Source organism: Pectinophora gossypiella, chromosome 14, assembly GCF_024362695.1.
Source record: "Pectinophora gossypiella chromosome 14, ilPecGoss1.1, whole genome shotgun sequence".
NCBI lineage: Eukaryota > Metazoa > Arthropoda > Insecta > Lepidoptera > Gelechiidae > Pectinophora > Pectinophora gossypiella.
The window spans coordinates 7,308,468-7,331,505 of NC_065417.1; the positions used below are offsets into that span (position 1 = coordinate 7,308,468).

General features: G+C 37.1%; 1 protein-coding gene across 2 annotated transcripts; it reads right to left on the reverse strand.

The window, feature by feature from the left end:
• Positions 1–6,726: 6,726 nt before the first annotated feature.
• LOC126372377 (tubulin polymerization-promoting protein homolog) lies at positions 6,727–22,142 on the reverse strand. Of its 2 annotated transcripts, none has more exons than XM_050018088.1 (4): positions 21,986–22,142; positions 11,337–11,501; positions 8,995–9,276; positions 6,727–8,181 (listed from the first exon to the last, which is right to left on the reverse strand). In XM_050018088.1, the coding sequence occupies exons 2-4, from the start codon at positions 11,484–11,486 to the stop codon at positions 7,990–7,992; spliced, it is 624 nt and encodes a 207-aa protein (XP_049874045.1). In that variant the 5' UTR covers positions 11,487–11,501; positions 21,986–22,142; the 3' UTR covers positions 6,727–7,989. The 2 variants fall into 2 exon arrangements, with proteins under 2 accessions (XP_049874045.1, XP_049874046.1); XM_050018089.1 differs by lacking the exon at positions 21,986–22,142 and adding an exon at positions 13,708–13,801.
• Positions 22,143–23,038: the final 896 nt, after the last annotated feature.

Genomic DNA, 23,038 nt, shown 5'->3' on the forward strand with positions numbered 1-23,038 from the left:
TAGTTGTTTAGATCCAATAAAGGGATCAATGTCCCCTTCGGAATTAAAATGTTGATTATAGGTGTTTAAAACTCTGGTCATTACAGAGTTTCTACCATAATTAGTTGTATGAAATGGCGCGTGAAATAGGGCTGTATGCCTAGACCGACGCTTCGGTGTATTAAAAGTGACATTACCTAGAAGTTCAGTACAGTCGAGACGACCGCGGATAACGTCGAATAGCAGACCCATATCCAATACGTCGCGACGTTGTTCCAGTGTAAGAAGACTGTGTGCCCGACAAACCTCATCATACGTGGCTTCACGGTTTATTTTCCTACATTTGAAGTTAAGGTGTTTAACGAATCTTTTCTGTATGCTTTCAATACGGTTTATATACACATGATATTGTGGAGACCAAATAGTACTGGCATACTCTAATATGCTACGAACATATGCGTAGTACACTATTTTAATAGTTATGGGACAAAAGAAAGGCTGACAGGTGCGGATAACAAAACCAAGGTTGCGATAGGCTTTATTGGTGATTGTGTCTATGTGAGTGGACATGAGCATTTTCGTGTCGAAGGTAACTCCCAAGTCCCGCACCACCTCGGTCCTCTGAATAACAACGCCGTTGAAGTGGTACGAGAAGTTTAAAGGTGTTATCTTCCGAGTAAAACTAATGCATTGACATTTGCCAATGTTGACAGAGATTCGGTTTTCAGAGTAGTAAGTGAATAAATTATTAAGATCTTCTTGCAATAGCCTACAGTCAGCAACACAGCGAGTCGTCATGTAGATTTTCTTATCATCGGCGTATAATAAGTGCTTGGCGTTTTTGATAGCGTAGTAAATGTCAAAAATATAGGCATTGTAAAAGAGAGGACCGAGGTGCGATCCCTGAGGAACTCCAGAAGGAATAGCGACCAAGTCCGATCTGTATCCACCAAGAACAACAATTTGGGAGCGGTTACTTAAGTAGGAGCGGACCCAACGCAAGAGATCTCCGTGAATACCTAGGCTTTCCAGTTTTTTAAGAAGTATTTTGTGGTCCACGCGGTCGAAAGCCTTCTCGAAATCCGTGTAGATCACGTCCACCTGTCCCCCACCCTCCATTTCACTAAGCACAAAGTTTGAAAATAAGGCAAGGTTTGATGTTGTGGAGCGTCCTCGAAGGAAGCCATGCTGGGTTTGAGGTATGCCCTTCACAATGAGGGAGTAAATTTGGTCATATATTAATTTTTCAAATAGCTTACTAATTGTATTTAAAATTGAAATTGGACGGTAGTTTTCTATCATGGACTTTGATCCCTTCTTATGTACTGGAACGATTTGGGCCCGCTTCCAAACAGCGGGAAAAACACACTCCTTAAGTGACCTACGAAACAATATAGTGACAGGTAATGAAAGACCATCGGCACACGAGGCAAGAAAAATCGGAGGGATTCCGTCACAGCCGGCTCCTTTGTTTCTGTCTAAAGAACGAAGTAGTTTTAAAATGATTTGTTCATTGACATTAATATATGATAAAATTTCGTTACAAGAATAGGTGCAAGTTGTTGATTGGTGGGCTTGATCAGCTGTAGTTGGAGATATAAAAACGTTTTCAAAGAAATTACTGAATGCTGAGCAGATATTATGACCATCGGTATAGCAAATATTTTTGTAAGTAAATTTCTTCGGATATGAGGATCCCCCCCTTTTAGACTTAGCATATTTCCAAAAATATTTCGGGGATTTTTTAATGAATTTTTCAGCGTTGCTACTGAACTTATTGAAACAGAGTTGTTGTAAACGATGCTGTCTCTCTCTCAGAAGGGAGAATTCATCGTAATCTCTAGGGTTGCCAAATTTTTTCCACCTCTTATGAATTTTCACCTTTTCACGGTCAACCTTTATCAAAGCCTGACTATACCAGTATGGATATGTGTTATTTTTATTTATTTTAGAGATAGGAACAAACTCAGCGAAACATCGTTGTAATTCGTTGTAAAATATATCTACAGCATCGTCAACTGTGTTACAATGTGTCAGCAATTCGGCCCATTCAATAGTCCTTAAGTAATCATTGATCTTGTCATAATCGCATTTGTAGAAATTGTACCGGGGTATATTATTTACTAAGATGGGAAAGATATGCAAATCCAAAACATCAATATCTAGTGAGGGGTGTGCAACATCCTCTTTAATAATCGGTTGCGAACAGCGATCTGAAGTGCATGGAAGATTGCTTAAACATAAATCAAGAAAATTACCTTTATAGTTACAAATTAAGTTGTATTGATTTAAACCTAGGAAAAATAATTCATCCAAAAATGATGTAGATGCGTCCGTTATTTCTTGAGAAGGTGATTTTTTTATACAATAGGTATTCGAGCTATTCCAAGTAATCCATGTTAAATTAAAGTCTCCGACCACAATAACATTATCAGAAGGAAAGCAGTCCATAATGTGTTGTATATTATTTTTTATAAGGTTTAGTCGGGTAGTAATGTCACTAGGATCCGGAGGGACATAGGCTGTTACTATATGTAAATTAGAAGAAGAGTGGAGTATTCGTGATGGGACAGACACACAAAGCGTCTCAGTAGCCGCGGAGCCCTTCCATTGTTTACATAACTCGGCTTCAAGTTCTCGCTTCGTGCAGATCATAACTCCACCGCCGCATGACTTATTTGTAACTACATTATTACGATCACAACGAAATATCTCATAGCGACCATCACAGAGCTCTGTGTTTAGGATATCATCTTGTAGCCATGTTTCATTAATCAGTATTACGTCATAGTCATGTAATAATATATTGTTATATAGTTGGAGACATTTGGTCCTTAGCCCACGAACATTTTGGTAATATATGTTCAGGTTTCTATCTTTGAGGTAACCAGTAGCCATTTATGATACGTAACAAACAGTCGTTTAGATTGAATAAAAGGTATGAAACGTTAGGATAAGTTGGCCAGATAAAATGTCCGAGTTGATTGAAACATAAAAAATGTGTGGATACAAAGCATTCACGGTTATGATTAAGATGGTAATTATGTATATTAGAAAATAAATATGTTATTCGCAGTAAATAGTATTTGCATATAAGCGTATGTCTATGTATAAATACTTGGGTTATATATTGCAGTATATATTCTTCTAGTAATTGAGTGCAGTCGCGGTTTAACAAGGGGAGTGTGAGTACAATGAGTTGTAAGTGTTCGTGTCGGAGTGTGTGTAGACATAGTAGGTAATGGACGTAAAGTTTTGAAGTTATAGTTAAAGTATAAGTATAAACATGAAGGTTATGTGTATTATATAATAGATATACGGATATAAGTGAGATGAGGCATGCATGTCTGTATATAAATAGTAAATAGTAAGGTTTATAACCTGAAACAATGGCGTAAATATAAATAAATATGTACTTACTATGCATAGTGTATAATACATACATCAATAGCTGAAGGCTATGATTTATCGACATACTCGTAGTTGTAATAAATATATCAGTGTTGCCATTTATGCTTTTTAAATACGTTAAACACAATAGAAAAACACACAATATGATTATCACTTCACTATTTTTAAGTCTATGTAATCCCGTATGTGGATAGGTGGAGATGTGTCGTTTTTTCGGACGAATATTTTACCGTTGCGAATCCAGACATATTGGTAATTAGAAGTAGAAGCGGCTTCTCGTGTCTTCTTATGGAGCATTTTGTAAAATGGCGTTAAATGCTCATTTATGTAGATACGTTGTTGTTGTTGTTCTCCCGTGACAGACAGCCCAATATCTTGTATTGTTAGTCCTTTCTTCCTACGAATCGCCGATATAATAGTATCTTTGATGAGTTGATTTTTCAGTTTTACTATTATATTTTTAGGCAAGCGTGAGTTAGGTACTCGAGAAGGTACACGATGAATAGTGATAATGTCTTCCTTAGTCACTTGTACGCCTATGTATTCACAAATTAATAGTAGACACTGGGTAAGATTTTCAGTATTTTTCTCAGGAAGCCCTGAGATCTCAATATTATGTAGGCGTTCTCGTTGTTGCTGGATATTAAATTCACGTTGTAAATCGCATAATTGTTGTTTGCAGTGATTGAGTTCCTGTTCGGTATTCTTCAGGTTAGCGACGTCCTTAGAGATCGAATCAGTGTGGTTCCTAAGTTCATCGAAGGAATTAGAATGAAAGTTCAATGAATCCGTAAGGTCGGAAAGCTGCGACTTGAACTGATTATGTTCTTGAGTTAAATTATCAAGGGAGGTAGACATCGAGTTTACTTGAGTCTTTATTTCGGCTAATTCCGAGCTAATATTATGCATGTATTCATTGCTTGTTGTCTTAAAATCCTGTAAGAAGCTCCTCATTTCGGTCTTAAATTCTTCAAAATCCTGCTTTTGTACATGATCCGAGTCAGGTTGTTTACGTTTTCGTTTAGTGACTTGCGAATCCGAGGCGGTAGAATCATAGCCCGTGAGATCTTGTTGAGAGCCAGTGTAATTAGACCCCTCCCGCTGTTTAATAGGCGATTGGTGGTGGCTCATGATGACTGGTAACGCCACTGGTTAATATATAGTGAGGTGTGAGAAAAAAAATGCAGCCGTACTCTTCCCGCGTAGGTGCGCCGGAGTAGATTCAGCTTCAATGACGATATAAGGTTTTAAAACGCACGCGCAGTTTTACACAAAACTAAATTCACTGTTTGTACAAAACAAGGTTGAGAATAGAGCGATGTATTATTTTAGAAAAATATAAAATTGTTATAATCGGAAGCGCACGTCCGCCTCGATCGATGGTCGCGACTAATTTTGAAAGTAATGACTATGAAAGTAAGTGTAATCGACGGACCCATGTAATAATTACCGCACTAGGTTTTGTGATATGACTAGGAAATATGAAAGATTTCTCAATTCCACATAGCATTATTATGTTATTGAATAGTTTTATTATACATATAAAACGCATATTTTAAATGAAACCATCACAACGAGAACTGATTGAATTTTGAAACCAACTTGAGTGGTACGACAATATCGCGTGCCAACCCGCAGTCATTGAGAAGTTTCATTATATAATATTATTGTATAGAAAATTGATTGAATGAAGATATATTCAATATTCTCTATTGTTTCCCAAATCTACTGAACATCTTTCTATATATGTTTTGAGATGTTGCATGTAAAGGATTGAGCATTTTTATGGTAGGTAAATATAACAAATTGTCATTAAAAATAGATTTATTTTACTTGACATGTAGTTGTTGAAATAATAAATTAGCGATGAGATTATTCTTCAAAATCCAAAAGAACTGAGTGCGTTCTATAAACAGGGTGACATGTATAATTTATTGAGGTTTTTGTTCATTTCTTAGGAGTGTTTCATTGCGAAAAGTAATGAAAAACATTGCCCACTTTCATTGTGTGTTGGCGATTAATGAATACTGCAAAGCAATAATAAAAACTAGAAACTTGTTCATTCATTATAATAAGTGTTTGCGATAGTGCATGTATATGTAAAAGAGACATGACATAATTTCTTATTGACTTGTAATAATTCTTACAAGTTAACAGTGACAAAGTGGTAATCTTGTATATACTGATCATATTGCTACCGTGCGGCGATTTCACAGCGTTGCCTTGTGTCAGCAGTGTAAACATACTTTATCAAAGACGGAGACGCAGGAAGGATTTTTTTTCTAAATCTTTATTAATGACGTTATATTCAAACCCACCTGTCAGTCTCAATTTACACGCTAACTTCGATCTCCCGCTATGCGCTGCTACACTAGACTAATGGGAGATAAAGTTATAAAAAAATCGATTATCTGAACAAATACTCCTGCTTTGATATCGCAATAGCTGTTATCGATATATATTTATTTATTTTATAAATTGACTTTCAACGAAAATACGGGATCTTGATATCGATTTCTTCTAATGATTGTTTGAAGTTGATAATTTTCTTTATTTTTTTAGGAAACATTTAATTTTCGTTTGCATTCGAATATTACGTATTTTTAAAAATTGAGTATGACCTATATTTAGCTTCCTTTTTTATTTGGTTTAATAATATGGGACACTTCTATTATACGGGAGGAAATACCTAATTTACAAAGTTAACAACATGTAACCATCGCTTAAAACAGTAGTTCGTGGGGCTCCGGGAATTACTGGTGTTGCCGCATAGAGCCACTAATAATTGTCTGCCATTCAGAAGTTCGCCCGCAATCATACAGACGTAAGGTCTAATGTCCTTTTTAAATCCAAACCCATTGTTAACTATTGTGTCGGGAAATCTGGTTTTAACGAGATTAAAATAAAAAATCCATCTGCTAATCATGGTAAGATTCCCCCTGAAATGCAGACAAGTGTTATTGGCTGTATCTGAATTTGTTCAACCGATAGCCCTAGGTTAAGTTAGTGAGTTTGTTTTGAGTTGGTTATTATGTGATAAAAGTATGATAGTGAAGGCTAGAGTCATTGTTTTTATTTTATTTTTCTTTTAGATGCCTACTGAGGTATTTTATAGTCGAACTATAACATTCTCTGTGAATTGTATTGTGTTAGGATATTTTAAACATTATATTACGTGTAAAATTATCAGTACCTACCTTAGATAATATTATATATCATTTATTATTAATTTTCGTAACATGTTAGGGCTTTACACGTGTATTTATAGCTATAAGTCAAATAAATTGTAACTATGAAATCTGCGAGTTTTACTGTTACCGACAATGAAACACCATGTTATTAAGTTTGTTTATTATTTATTATTAAACAATTAAATTCTGAGGTACATTTTACCTTGATATCTTCAAATAAAATACGTATAAATTACAGTGATTGCTTAAGATACAGTGCTTGTTGGTCTGCTGGGGTTTGTAGTATGTCTGCCCACCCTACTTTACCAGGGGCACTGAGATCATGTCAAACATATTCCGAAACGTTTGTAAAAGCTCCATGGTAAATAAATGGTTAGTGGTAAACTTACAATTATTCCTTCACAAGAAGCTAGGTTATTGTTATTTACAGCGTTGTGACATGGATACATTGGATAATACACAAGTCTTCATAACGATTATACTTTGTATTTATAAAGTGAAAAAGATCCCAAGATCTCGGCCCTCAGAATAAAAAAAAAAATACAAAAATATATGGCAGACATTGGATTCGAAAGTGAAATGCGTTGAAATAAATATTTAGAACATTTAGAAATAAATAACCAAGAAAAGAATTCGCTTTTCAAAGTGTGCATTTCAACTTACATCTCGATTTTGTACATAATTTTGTTTTGTACTGTTCGAGCTTACGTGTATTACATCTTATTAAACAGTATGATGCCTAGTTTAAACGCTAGAAAAGTTAAACTGTATGTATGTATCTTGTAATCAGATTATTTCGAAAATGTGTACACTCTAACTACTCACGACTAGACATCAAACATGCAACTCATAGACACCTAAGATACTTATTCCCGTAAAAATAGTGATGTAAAAATATTGGTTCATGCCTTACTGTCTGGATAGAATAATAAAATATATCCTTTCAAACTACGTAGAAGGAATGTCAACACCGCACGACATACAAAGCTTCAGTTAATTGCGAGAGTAATATATAGTACTATGTACTTGCTAAATTAAATAATTTACAAATATATACTTTAGAATTTACAAAATTATATAACTTAGTTTTTAAGTGTAAAAGGATCATCTATTACGAAATTACGTGTCTATATTGTCTTATGGAATCATGCGACACAAATATTAAAATACTTATTTTTGCATCTTATGTAAAATTACTGAACAAAAGCGTAACGTCGCGTCGCACACAATTAAAATTTAGAGATCTACAGTCAGAATAAAATTGAGAAGGACGTAATTAGGAATATAGGACATGTTCAGGACATTTAAAATCGTTGAACCGAAGCTCGGTTTCAATCTTCTTGCGTCTCGTTATCACGACGCCGCCGGCGACACTTGGGGCTTCACACTTCTTTCAGAGTTCGTGTGGTTAGTGGCTTTTGCCGTAACTGTCCTTGTGTTGATACCCGGTGACGTAACCGGACCCGTCGACGAGGTCCTTCCTGCCGGCGATTCCCTTGCCTTTGCCGGTCTCGTCGAACCGCTGTTTGTGCGAGCCTGTGTACTTGCTGGTGTCAGTCAGTCTGTCCACAGCTGCTGCTGCCGCTTGCGACTTTGTTACCTACACAATGTTATACAACAGATTAGTGTGACTGTAACATGTCAACGGTGATGTAAGTCCGGGTAACAGCCCCCTCCCCATTTATCCGGCCAAGCACTAGTTGGTGCCATACGCAGCAAATTTACAATAAGTCACGTCAAAAAAGGTGACGTAAGTGGACGTAGATAACACTTGAAATACGTGACTTGGCGTTTGCCTTCAGGTGTAAGTCTCATCATGTGTCAAGAATGTTTAATATTGGTAAATTGTAGAATTACTATAATACGGTAATACTGTAAAATTCCACAAGTTATGAAAATGTAACGAAATTAAAAGAAGAGAGATTTTGTATAAAATTATGCATGTTTGTTGACTTGTTCGAGTCACGATTATCACCAACCTTGAATTCGTCTTACTCAACACAGCTGCAATATTTATTTTGAGTGTTCCGTGGCACAAATGAGACATATTAAATTCTACTTATTTATTTATATTATTTCGCATTGTCCGCTATCTCAGGCGATGTTGCCCGATAGAGCACGCTTAGGCACGATCGGTGCCCTGTTTATCAAAACTCACAAGTCTACACGTTCACTTGCAGCTTACAAATTACTCACAAGTACGTGTAAATTACGTTTATCAAAAAAGTACAGGTGTTGTATACCTACTTGTGAAAGAAATATTGACACTTGAACATGTAATTTTACATGACAGTGAAGTTTTGATAAACACATTCTTGTAATAATGAAAATTTTTACAAGAAATTTGCTTGTAATACGGGGCCTGTAAGTTTACAAACAGGGCACAGGCGGAAAAAAAAGACGAAAAACTTACATGCGATGAAATTCCTGGCTGTCCACAAGACGTAAGCTTCTTCTTAATGTCGTCGAGTTCTATCTTCTTGCTCTTCGCGAGATCGTCAAGGAATTTCTGGTAGTCTTCTATGCCGACCTTCAAGGACTTGAGCTTCTTGAAGTGGATGGCAGTGTCAGTGGTAGTGATTTTCTTCCCGTCGATCACTTTTGCCTGTTTCATCCATTTGTCGCTCTGTGACAACGTGATATGTTTGCCGTCTGACTTCGGGTCACCGAATTTGGAGAAAGCTTTGAAGGCATCCTGGAAATTATAAAATTGAAAAGTTAGATTGACAGATCCGTACCCACTTTCAATGTCGTCTCGGAGAGATTTTTGCAGGGCTTGCCGATATTCGTTAGCGTGTAACTAAGTAAACAATCAAAAATACCTTTCATTCTGTATTGTCCTAAACCTAACTTTTTAAAAGTAGACAAGAAAATGTCCTGTGATGCGCCGTTCCCACTCCCACTCCGCGTACCCTACGTTCCCACTTTGGGAACATTCCCGTTGTAAACTGTTTTTTTTTTTTTAATAGACATGCCAACCCCATCGTAACTAAAATTAAAAAACTCTTTAATAGTAAGGACACTGGCTGCTATTCTTTTTCAAATTGTTATCTCTTGTACTCTGGTCTTATCTGAACGGCACGGCACATCCAGATAGGTGTCTCCCTGAAGGATAACTTTCCTTAAAAATTTGTTCACGTCTTAAAAACACTCCCACCAGTCCACAGAGTATTGTGTTTGCTACACTTACGTCACCAACCAAGCGCAGTCTTAATTGCCTTCAATTTTGTATGTACTTATACGCTGGCTATTGACTTAGTAACCACCTTGCTAACTCATACGACGTACACATAACAAGTGCATACATAACCTTCTAGCTATTTAATGTCTACTGGGTTTCTCTTCGAAATGTTTGGTCATTCATGCGCCAAAAATCAGTCTGTCAATTTGTTAAAATAAACTTTTTTTTTTTACTTGAAGAAAAGAATGAGAATTTTACTCAAAAATAATATACTCTACGGTTACCTAAAGGGAAAGAGATAGGGTAGGTGTGGTAGATTAGTATCACAAAAAAACAATAGAGAAATAGTATCTGAAGTTATCCCACAAAATGATTACAATAAACCTTGTCCCTCATTTCACCGATGGTCTAAAGGTCTGTAGAGTTTTATTTTGGCTGCTTAGGATATGAAAGAGAATGTCTATCTACTGTCACAGTTGGCTCTACCATTATATAAGTCAATACTGCTCATCACTTTGGCATACAGAAAGCTCGATGAAGGGTGGCCGCGTGGGTAAACTCACTTCATCTTGCGGTTGGTGTGCATCTGACTAACCCAATTGGGAATATAGTCGAGAACTTATGTTAGTTGTACAATACTTACTTATTTTGCCTTGATGAACTATTTGCGTTAACATTTTCTGTATGGTAGAGTGCCTGCAAGAGATTGCTACTTAGCAATAAGGCCGCCTATTGTACTCTTTCTATTTCTCTTTTGTTTTGTATTTCGCGTGTGTGAAAATAAGTATTTGTTATGTTATGTAGGAAATAGTTACAGTAGCCTACTAATACCTATAAGTAAAAACTTGCCTATTAAATTTCGCATAAAAAGTTGGTTTCTTGAAATACTTTTATCGGCAGTAAAAAGATGATATTTTTTTGTTCCGGCTTACATAATTTATATATTATAAAAAGCCACGATAAAAAGTGTATAAGTAGCCAAGTGGTTAAAGGTATGTATAGGTATTACACATCTCGCCCTCTTCACTCTCTCGCTCTACCTTATAGAGCCAATCCAGTTAGTAGGTTATATGCTAAAACAAGTTCACTATGAGTCTTGAGCTATGTAAAATGATTACAACATAACATAAGGTACGACTGTATCCCAATTGGGATTTCAAAGGTATCTCACGATAAACTAAATACCCACACCATCCGTTTTTGTAGTATTACGTAACATAAACACCCTATATACTTCCCACTGCTGGGCACTCAACCGGAGGGGGTATGGAGCATACTCCACCACGCTGTTCCACTGCGGTTTGATGGAGGTGTTTGGACTAGTAGCCCGGGATCAACGGTTTAGCGTGCCTTCCGAAGCACGGAATCATCCTAGTGTTTCGGACAATCAGGTGATTCAAGCCTGCAATGTCCTTAACAAACAAAGGACAGTCTCACAAAGTTATTTTGAGAATGTCCCCATCGGGAATCAAACCCGGACCTCCAGATCGTGAGCCCAACGCTCTAACCGAGGCTGTTTTGTAGTATTATTATTTGTTTATTTTATGGCTATGTACGAAACAGTTTGTAAATACCTTGAACGGCACAGCATTGTCCTCGCTCTTAGGCGTTCCGTTGGCCGCGCCGGCGTCTGCGCCGGGCGCGGAGCCGTTTTCCAACTTGACGTCCTTCACTTCCTGGGTCACCTGCTCCACTGCGTCTGCAGGCTTGGCTTCGTCAGACATCTTCACTTACGTATACTGGAACAATTGCAGAGAAAATCTTGTAGATCCCTTCCGATCCACCTGACAAGTCCACCTGGGAGGACCACGGAAACTTGTACTGACCCTTAGTCTATAATGGTACTTCGTAGTTGCGTTACGTACTTTAGCTGGAGTATCAAACCAAATCACGACTACGTACGTAGTCGGTATTAATGTACGAGCAAAATGGTGAATATTATATTGCGACATAGTTATGTAAGTAGGTATACGATTTCAACTTCAACCTTATAGTTTCAAGGCTTGTTTACGAACCACATCACTGTGACTGCACTGGCAACTTAGTAAAGTGAATCTCCGCGGACATAAATCTTATCGCGTTCCGTGCTCGGCCAGGGGCGGAAAGAGAAACTTAAATGTTAGTGCTGTTTATTATCCTGACCTACTATGTATAAACTTAGGTATACATACATCAAAAGTCATTACAAGTTGTCTAGGCCCCTCCTTCCCACTGGGCACCCCAGGGCCCCGCTGTCGATAGGGGCTCCCTTAGCTTCTCCTAGATCGCCAATCGTTAATAGATGTTTTAATATTGTTATTTGGTAGATAAATTAATAGAACAGTTGAATAAATCAAGAATCTTACGTCATTTTGCTCGTGTTATCAAAATCGTTTTTTATCAGGCATAAGGCCCCATCATAATAATGCGCCCAAGGCATCCAACACGTTAACGATAAACTTGCACACAATACATGAGTTAGATAAATTATGTGTGTGGTAGGTACATGATTGTTTTCGGTGTTGCGAAAATACAACTATTAGGTAACTATTCTTTTTTGAATATCTTACTGCAACAAGGCTGTAAGCTGTCGGCCCTAGACAAATATATATACCTTTAGATTAGAAAGGACAGTTCAATGACAGGACATTTTTCCATCCGGCGTATACTTATTTTAATTCATAGAACATCCAACAATCTATCTCGCTATATGAATATAAAAACTTATCATGTAGAAATACGTACCTATTGTAAATAAATTCATCACTAATGTCAAGGCAAAAGTGTAATTTTAATGTTCAACTATCGTACACTACGGTACAGGATGATGTCATACAAAAATAACCAAACGTGTCTATTCTACAGTGGATATATTTTTTTGTAGGGACCCGCGGCGAATCACGTTTAGCCGCTAAAAACGGCAATTACATCACCGCGCGACCTTGCGCTGTTCAACTATTCAAACTATAGTAAACTGTCGGCCGGTGTAAACATCAGCTGAGAATGCTAAAATGCATGTAACAGGCAGGCGGGGAAACTTACTTCATTATAACGATTATAGCTAACTGGTTTAAAATCACAGCCGTCTATGGAGCCGCCTAGATAGGTGTATTCATAATAACTCCAAACAGATGTTTGGAGTTATTATGAATACACCTCGTCTTAAGGGGGTTGTATAGGTGGCGAAGCCGTGCGCATTAACTAACTAAACATCTCACTAGTTCCTACTTAATACACATACAATTCTTATAATCTACTTACATAAACTCTCTTATTTACACAGCCATGATAAGCCAGCTTCTCGAAGGCGCACAGTAACGTTTAAACATCCTAGACTGACTTGTAGTTGCATATACTTGTATTTAAGTGAGTACCTACTGACTCATCGTACCAGACTGGTAACCACGTAGGACGGGTACCTATCTATGAATTGCACTACAGATCCCTAATTGGTTTCTGCATAATGAATTGTAAATCTCCTTAATTGTATTGGAAACATTACGCACAATACCTAAATGGGGACGTAAGGAAATTATAAACTTGGACGCGTAGGAGTTTTCTATATAATAACTACCGGTTATGTTAATGAAATGTTTGTTTGTTTTATTGACTGAATAACTGAAACAGTCAATACAATACAAGAGTGTATTTAATTACTTATATGCAAAGTGCATTAAAGCGGAGGCGTTAGTATGCCAAACAAAATAAGTCAAGCGTCTGCCTACATAATACCAAATCACGAATTCTGCACGCTACTCGTGAACATCAGGAAATGACATCAAGTACTGATTTGGACAACTATAGACCTTGAGTGTATAATCCTGAAGACAATATGTTTGATATAGTAATTTATCACAACAATGTGGAGGCTGTAACATCAGTAACAATACTCTATTACACCTCCGCTGATTTGAGGGCCGTGGGTGCCTGTCTATTGCCTATTACATCTGGACTAAACGATCTGACCTGCGAATGAAGGTTGCGGACACTGAAATTACCTCACACCACACCACAGTACCCTAACTATGAATCACCCAGGAACAAATATAACGTGTACTCATTACAGATACCCATCCTGCACTACTAATTATCTCAACAGCGCTACCTACCTGAGCAATTATGATAACGTTCACACGCTACTAGACTGCGATATTCAATAACAACATGACATTTATAAATAACGCCTTCATTATAATATAATATCATTTTGCATAAAATCTTTTGTCGCCGTTTTTGAATAAAAGTCGCACTGCGTAGACAATTGTTGTTACCAAGGACAAGAAACGTTTACCCTTCACTTTGCTATTTCTAAAGATGTCTAATACTCCGCCTATACGTTTTTAACAGCGACAAATGTGTCTGGAACTAAATGTTTATTGGAAGCTAGTAAAAGAAAATACGTAAAATATCTAAATGTTTGATGCCTATTATTGTTGGGTCTTTCTTTTGGTGTGCGTCAAGCTAGCGGCCTCAAAAAAAAATGGGCACGAAAAAATAATTTGACCATACCAAAAAATAGTACTCTTATTGAAAAAAATAGTACCTGTTGTAAAAAAATTAGTACCATCACGGTTCTGGATTTATAGCCATGTTTTATTGCACTTGCTAGCTTGACGGTGAGCGAAATTTGGCGAGAGTTAACGACAAGGTCTTTCGCTTTGATTTAAACGCCAAAAAATAGTACCGAAATAGTACTTACCCCTTGCAAAATACCGAAATGAGCACTTCAACGGTTCCAAAGTTATAAAGGCAGTTCTTTGCTCCCGCTGGCTTGACGTTTTGAAAATACCTATTATCTAGGGAACGCTTGCATACTTCAGTATGTAACTAATTTCAATAAACTCGTATGAAATAGTACTTCCTACCATCATAATTTTGATCCGATTCTCTTTCTAGAAATATGTTAAAAAATCATCATAACCTATGCCATACATTTGTTGTTGATACAGTCACGTAGACAATTACATAACCTCACAATTTATTCGTATGTATTGCCATTTTGGAGGTCTACCCTACCATTTCTTTGCACTTCAGAGTGTTGCTATTACAAAAAATTGCTATTGCATACACCCATATGCAATAATTTTAATAAAAAATGGCTGCATAGGTCTAGTTCTTATTGAAAACAATCTGTGATTTTAATACATCATAATACATTTTTAATCAGCTGTTTTATTTTATAATTTATACCTTCATGTTGAATTTGTTACGGATCGAAGTGTTTGCTAATAAACAATTTGCAGTATTTGTAGAATAACTCAAAGAGTTTCAACAATGATATTACTTTCATCTGACAACCCTGGCACTTCACCAATTTTTACCCAAAAATGGGGAAAAAATACTAAAATCTGACAACATTCTTCTTGAGCATGTGTAATAATTTTGTTCGCGACTGTACCTGTCTTGATAAATGTATGACATAGGTTATAATGACTTTTTGACATATTTCTACAAAGAGAATCAGGTCCAAATTATGATGGTAGGGAGTACTATTTCATACGAGTTTATTGACATTAGTTACAAACTGAAGTATGCAAGCGTTCCCTAGATAATAGGTATTTTCAAAACGTCAAGCCAGCGGGAGCAAAGAACTGCCTTTATAACTTTGGAACCGTTGAAGTGCTCATTTCGGTATTTTGCAAGGGGTAAGTACTATTTCGGTACTATTTTTTGGCGTTTAAATCAAAGCGAAAGACCTTGTCGTTAACTCTCGCCAAATTTCGCTCACCGTCAAGCTAGCAAGTGCAATAAAACCGTGAAATAAAACCGTGAAATCCAGAACCGTGAAGGTACTAATTTTTTTACAACAGGTACTATTTTTTTCAATAAGAGTACTATTTTTTGGTATGGTCAAATTATTTTTTCGTGCCCATTTTTTTTTTGAGGCCGCTAGCTTGACGCACACTTCTTTTGTGCCTTTTGAAACTACTTACAAAAACAAGTAAAAGAATGTCTGCTAATTCGTTATAATCGTTATCATGAAAGTAGGTAATTTAATCATTGTAGAAATTTGTAATTACTGTATATGCTCTATGAAATACTTAGTTTATATCAGTCTTCTAGCCTATCCGTCCGGGATGCATACCTAAGTCAACGGTACGTTTTAATACAGATCTAATCGAGCCAATAACGTTTCTTATTAGTTTCTCTGATTGCAACGCTTAACGTCGGGTCGATGGCGTGCCACCTTGTCCGACCTAGTTCCTTGCCGCGGCCCATATTCATACAACCCGGCCATTGCACTATTTGCTCGCCCCCGGTCTCTCTTCTTAGTTTCGACGTGGAAATATTAATAACGAACAAACACAAGCTTTAGTTCCACTACTATGGTCTCTATGATAAACAAGGGGTAGATCTTCATTGGGTACGTAAGAAAATATAACAAATCGAATAAGGACACATGTAGTAAGCAGGCAGTTGGCAGAAACTACCTTGCAACCAATTTTATTTTACATTTAGTTACCAGCTCATTTATAATATGAAACAATACGTTAGAATGAGATCTTATAATAAACTTTGTATTGTCCCCTCACTCTGACAGCCTGAGCCTGATCAGCCTGCACTAATCCACAGCTACATCGCGCTTCTCTCAGGATACCTACTCCATAAACGGACTGATGCAAGTAATTATTAATAGCACGTTTGTAAACAATTCAAATGCACTTACAGAGAGATACCTAACCATAAGTATATTTGCCTACTGATTGATGAGACACCCACGTGAAGCAACAATAGCTATAATTCAGATCAGTTGTATTGTATTTACATGAAGGCAATCACCAGGCGGCTTCTTTATCTGACAAATTGATTCTGTTGTCAAGGTGCGGCTGTGTCGTTAAGGTGTAGCATAGCTTAGCCAGCACGCAAATTTCACTAAGCCACACTAAGCTAAATAAATCGGAATATCCGCGTAGAATCGTAAGTGAAAACATTAAGGGCACACTTCTTCACTATCCTAAGAGCTAGAGTAAAACATACATATTTACAAGGTTAGGTATATAATCATAGTACAAAAACGTAGGTGAAAAGAAATGGTAAGAGGTGAGCTTCCTTCGTCGATAGAGTCAACAGCTAACACTAGGGGTCAGCCAGGTTTACGAGCAAATTACCTTTATACACGTTTCACGAAAATTGATCAAGTTAATTGAAGAGTGACGAAATAGGGTTAGGGCGTACCCGGATAACAATTTTGGTGGTGATATGTTTTTTTATAGAATGGGATAGCGCGTGACCCACTCCGTGGGTGACGTCACTCTGCGTCACCACTCGCATAATATTCCGTCCAGCCATGACTCATAGTCGCTAAAATGTTTGCTGTTTTGTCTATAAAAATATACCTAGTAACGTATTATTGTAACTAAAAGAATATGAAATAATTATTACTGTGTCGGATTCAAACTTAACTGTTGACTTATGTATGCAGCTTGCTCGCGATTTTATCACGTCTTGAACTACTTTCTTATCATGATGTGCTTTACATTACTTGAAGTTTGAATAACATTTCTAACTATGTAGCACCTCTTACTACAACTACCATCAAACTTAGCATAGCTCCCAGGTTTGCTAATGTTCACAGCAGTAAAAATTGTTAGTGTTTGTAACATACAATTAACAGTTAGTAAGTAGCAGGTGGCACACAGGAGAAGCCATTTTACATAATGGTTTGTAGTTATATTCAAGGCCTTCAACAACATTCATTTTCTTTTGTGATACAAAAATACATACGTCTTACAAAAAGTATGTGCCTTGAGGATTTTGCTTACATACTATAGGCAGTTAGCAGAATGGACTATTCGTCAGAAATAGACTTACCTAAATAAACAATCATAAGAAAACCCACATCCAGCCACCTTGATGACATGAAGAATATAATAAACTAGGAGTAGGGATTCAAAGAAGAAACCATGTTGGTCTCTTCTTCTAAGACCATGAAGATGAGGAGACCATGTTAGTGATAACTTACCAAACTAACCGTGGGCCGTGAATTGAGTAGATATGTAAGAACATGCACATAATTATCGACCTAATTAGTACGTCATGGCTTCCGAGACGCGAAGCAGCCGATATGCTCATAATAGTTACCTAAATCTAGATTTTTAGCCCTAGATAATTTGTATGGAACATGCAAACTTCTCTACGCTTTCAAAATAGTGCTGCAGTCATGTCTCTACATAATAGATTGCTATAAATTAAGCGCAGAGCACGCAACGAGTAACCCAAAGGTAGGTCAAATCAAAAATGGTACAATAGTCGTACACTACGTGACTAGCACTCGAACGATCATTTTAATGTCAATTCGACGTTGCTTTGCATATCCATATATATATCAGATTAGCTTATCTACTGCAGCGCCCGTAGCATGCATGCTGTACGCATGTCGCGCGCGTTACGAGTTACGAAGCAACTCTTAATGACTAGGCGACGCGTAATGCGATTGCCATACTACGGCTGCAAGTCAAGTGTGATATCATCCAGCTTCCTAGTCGTCAGCTAGTCGTAGCATGCTATACTTAGGTATATATGACCACAACAACAAATGGAACTAGCAAGCAATAACTATAAATAAAAGAACGTACAGTACCAGAAACAATAGCTCGTTGAGGCTTTTCCTATGGGAGGTACTTAATATGTCACTTTCCATTGTACCTTCCTTTATTTTTGGCCATTTTACTAACGACCGTTATAATTATGCATTGTATCCACTAATAAGGTAGTGTAGGGTAAGTTAAATTTGAACAACGAATGAAAAAGTTCCAACACTTTCATTTTGCATTTGAGTAGATACAAAACAAGCGTTATCGCAACTAATTTCCATAGAGCTATTTATCAACGCGGTTAATTTGGGATGTTCGTTTCGAAACTGTAAAGCAAAGCTAATAACTATCAAGAAATTCCCCTGATATATTTCTTCCTGCTTGATATAACCAATAGATGCGTTATAACGGTGCTCTAGATCTGTGCGATAGGATTTCTACTTCAGTAGGCGACGCAAATCGATGTATCCGCTGTTTGCAAGTACCGCCTATGGGTTGTGTAGTATTGGATAGAAGCACGATATTCCCGTTTTATACATTAGTTTTCTGTTGGCATTAAAGTGACTTTCAAACCGTAATGTGGTTGATAGTGGAAACTGGTCCAATATCTAAAAGTGAAATTCATAAAATGCAACGACTGAACGGTGGAATGACGTTTTTCGCTGAGTTTGGAATAAAGCGTTACTTTAGAAAGCCTAAACTATTTATTCAGAAAAGGCGACAATACTAAACTATAAGCAGTTTACATAAACCCATATTACGTCGGTAAGGAGCAGACTCTACCACGATCTTGTACTGCGGGTAGAGCTCCACCTACTTACGATAACACTTCCACTCGACTTTGGATTTTCGCATACCAATCAGACGGGCGCAGTCGAACGTTTACCGCAGTTACTACAACTATATTAACCGTTTAAGATATAACGATAATAGATAAAGGCAAAGCCCGGCTAGCAAGCGAAAGGTTCAGAAAATTATGTGGCTTCACTACAAATGGAGGGAAATCTGGAAAGCGCGATCTATCGTGTGAAAAACTAGACGAATGTTATCGGCCCCGAGTTTCTATAGCAAGGTTTATTGCTCGATTACGACTGCACATAAACTTTCCCTGATGGTGTTCAGCTTATATGTTTGGTGTTAATTGAATGGCAACATTCTTTAACGTTTTTATGTCTCAACGGAGTCAACGTCACTTGCTGAACAATAGCTAAGTAAGCCATTGTAAACACTTCTTCGTGCAACTTAGTTCTTTAGTTAATTAAATGGTAGAATTTTAACTGGTTTAGTATTTACGATATGAATTGCGTTACCATTGTGCAACTTCAAAATAATCGAAACGATCAGATTCCGACTAAATACTCATATGTTAATAAATATTTACAAACGATTCATATTCATATTCATTTATTCCTTGTAACAACTTTATATTGTGTTGGAAATTGGAAATAAAAAATAAATAAAAACAAGCTTAAACTACATTACAATCTAAAAGAACAGTGGGACTATAACTTACTTAAAATATACCTAACAAACTATTACAACAAACACATACAATATCAAAATAAAAAAAATAAAAATATCTTACACTTTAAACTTACACTAAAAACAATGTCGATGTTGTTTATATTCCTCAACGCTGTAAAAACAATTCTTTCAACACAGTCCAGTCCGTACAAAAAGTCAAATTAACACGACTAAGTATACACTAACTATACTCGTATAGGTAAATAGGTATAAGTAGCTTATAATAGCTTTAGCTATTAAAATCGTAGTGAAAACTTGTAAGCAAATTTGTAACTATACTTAATCTGAATAATTGGTAACCTTCTTGTCTGCTTGTTAAACCTCAAGGCAATAATATTTTTGTTTATTCTATTCAAACAAAGTTGGAGGACATATCTATTGACAGGTATTGAATTTTACAGCACAATAGGTTCAAGTAAATTCAATACTAGGAAAGGTACCTATAACGTATATTACTTAGGTAAATACTATTCTTTTTACTAAATAACTTGTAAAAAGTAATAAATAATAATACGCAGTAGGTACATAGGTAATTTACATTCATACCCCTACTAAGTAGGTAGGCATAATGACGTAATTTCAACAACAGCTAATTAAAAAGATGTAGATATAAATAAGATAGGTATGCATACTTATAGGTGTTTCCATAAGCTTTTGTATATATTCTTGGGTAAACAATATGCTGCAAGTTACATACGCTATAGGTACCTAATTGGTAAACTATTTTTAAATGGCGATTATACATCCTACCTACCTAGTACTGGTACTAAATGACACTAAGTTTGTAAGCATTTAAAAATTATCAATTAGAACTTAATAAAGCACTTGCCAAAGACACGTTCAAATAAATACGATGTTGGTAGGTACTAAGATTTCATTTCTTATCTTCTGTGGACTGCTCTCTTTGACTAGACTGATAGATAAACTAATATCCTGACCGAACGACTGTTCTGCAACTCGGTGAAAAACTGAGAACCGTCAAATTTCTGAATGTGATTGTCAAAGAAAACTTGTCGAATGTAACGGTCGTACAACAATTTAAAATTAATTTTCTGCAAGTTTAAATATACACACAACACACGATACCTAGACGTGTTTTAATACACAGATATCACACTGCTTCTCTTCCCTTCAACGAACCTTAGCATATCAGTTCCTATATCTATGTACCTAACACCTCAATTGTAACTACTAAGTATATGTAACAGGTTACGTTCAGCTCAGGTTCCAGGCTACGTTCCCCAAACAAAATATGGATATCGGAGTACGGACATAACGTGATAATTACATATTTTCTTATTGCTCGGTTACATACGTAATCACCCAGAAAAGTCCTGCGTAGGGAACTGATACACGTGCAAGCCAATACCTACTTACTTCACACCTAGATACGGCATTGATATGTTTTGTTTATGTTGACGTTATCAGATTTATCAGTGATTAGAAAACTATTTTAGGTGTTTTAGTAACCAAGGTTAGTGCAACCACCGTGACATTGTTATCATATCAATAAATGTCATGTAGGTTATTTGTACCTATCAATACCTACCTTAGATAACGTATCAACGGTAACTTTAATAATAAAACATAAATTACAAATTAGTAATCAATTTGTATTAATTTATCGCCATTTTTCATGCATCGTACGACGTAGTTGAACATATCTCGTAGTGTTAATTACGGAAAATTCCGAACTCTATTTTTTACGATGATAGGTACCTATCAGATCCTATTCTGAAACAATCACTTGCGAGTTGCGAGTTAGGTGAGCTCATCTTCAAAACGATATCCAGTCAAGAGGCAAGGATCGTCGTTTCTGACCAATTTCACGGGGAATGAGAGAATTGGGGAGGGTGCATGCGTCATGGGGTAAGGCACGGTGTGACACCCCCGTGCCCTTGCGTTTTCTTTGTTTTTGTTTCCCCAATTTTTGTAAACATATACCTACTTAGGCACTTACTTATAAAAAGATACCTATTAACTACAAAATATGTGAGGTTTTATGGAACAGTGTACGAAGTAGACTACCAACAATGGCTCAATTTCGGATGATTGTGAAAAAAAAATCTATCTAAAGCCCGAAAGAATAGATCTTTGCACGCAAGTGCGTATTTCACCTCCCTCTTATAATGCCTAGCCAAAAAGCGCATAATACAAATCACAATATTAAATAAATATTGACTCACATCAATCTGTCAGGATATGAGTTTCTGAATGAGATCACATAGGCCGGCGATGGGCGCTGTGCGTGCGTGCGCGTATCTCGCGGTTGCACTGATACTGGCGCGAAACGGGCGCGGATCGCGGGCTGTAGCGGTGTACCTAGTTGGTACTACTGTTAACAAAACGCGGGAGATTGAGCGCGACGCCCGCACGACGCATGCGCCCCGACCGTCCGCCGCCCGCCGCCGCCGCATCCCATCTTCCTGCTTCCTATTCCCGGCCAGTCAGACATACCTACCAAATCGCTCTGCTATGCCCCAGATATTTTCACTACTTATACATCACGTTTGAATGTGAACTATCTTTTGTATTTTATGACCGGTGTAAATTCGTACCAGTTGTATAGGTACCCATACCTTACGTTTCAATAGATCTTCGTTAGCATAACTCAACTTAGCGACACACTCGAGTTTCTTTGTTTACATTGCCATAAAGTTGACAGTTCGTACGTGCGAAGACGTTCATGTTTACTGGCGCTCATTAGAATGTTAGTTAAAACTGTCTATGATGGACAGATAATGAACGAGAAACATAATGCATTCATCTGCATATGTATGAGAAACATAATGAATATCTTCCCAAAAGACAAAATGATTGTGTGTCTTTGTAACATGATATGGGATGATAAAAAAATAGGTTTGCGTTTGACACGCAACACAATCTCACCTGATGGTAAGTGAAGATGTGGCCTAAGGTGCTTCACGCTTTACCTAGCAAATGTCTATTACATATTTTAATTTTGAAGAAGAGTGAATAGGCAGGAAATAGCAGATATACATATATGGGGCGAGATACTATGCAATCGGCCCAGCATCAGCACTCCGCAGTGTGTACGCCAGGCGCAGTGATCGGCACACATAGGTACATAGTACAACTGGCCGGACCTCTGTCCCCTAGCAGCTTCTCTGTCTAGAGTACACGAATTTCGTCTTTTCTTGCCGGAACACGAGTTTAGTAATTTGGTAGCAAGGCTCTGTCTGGAGAGTGGTACCTAATCAGCTACGGCCGAAGTCTAC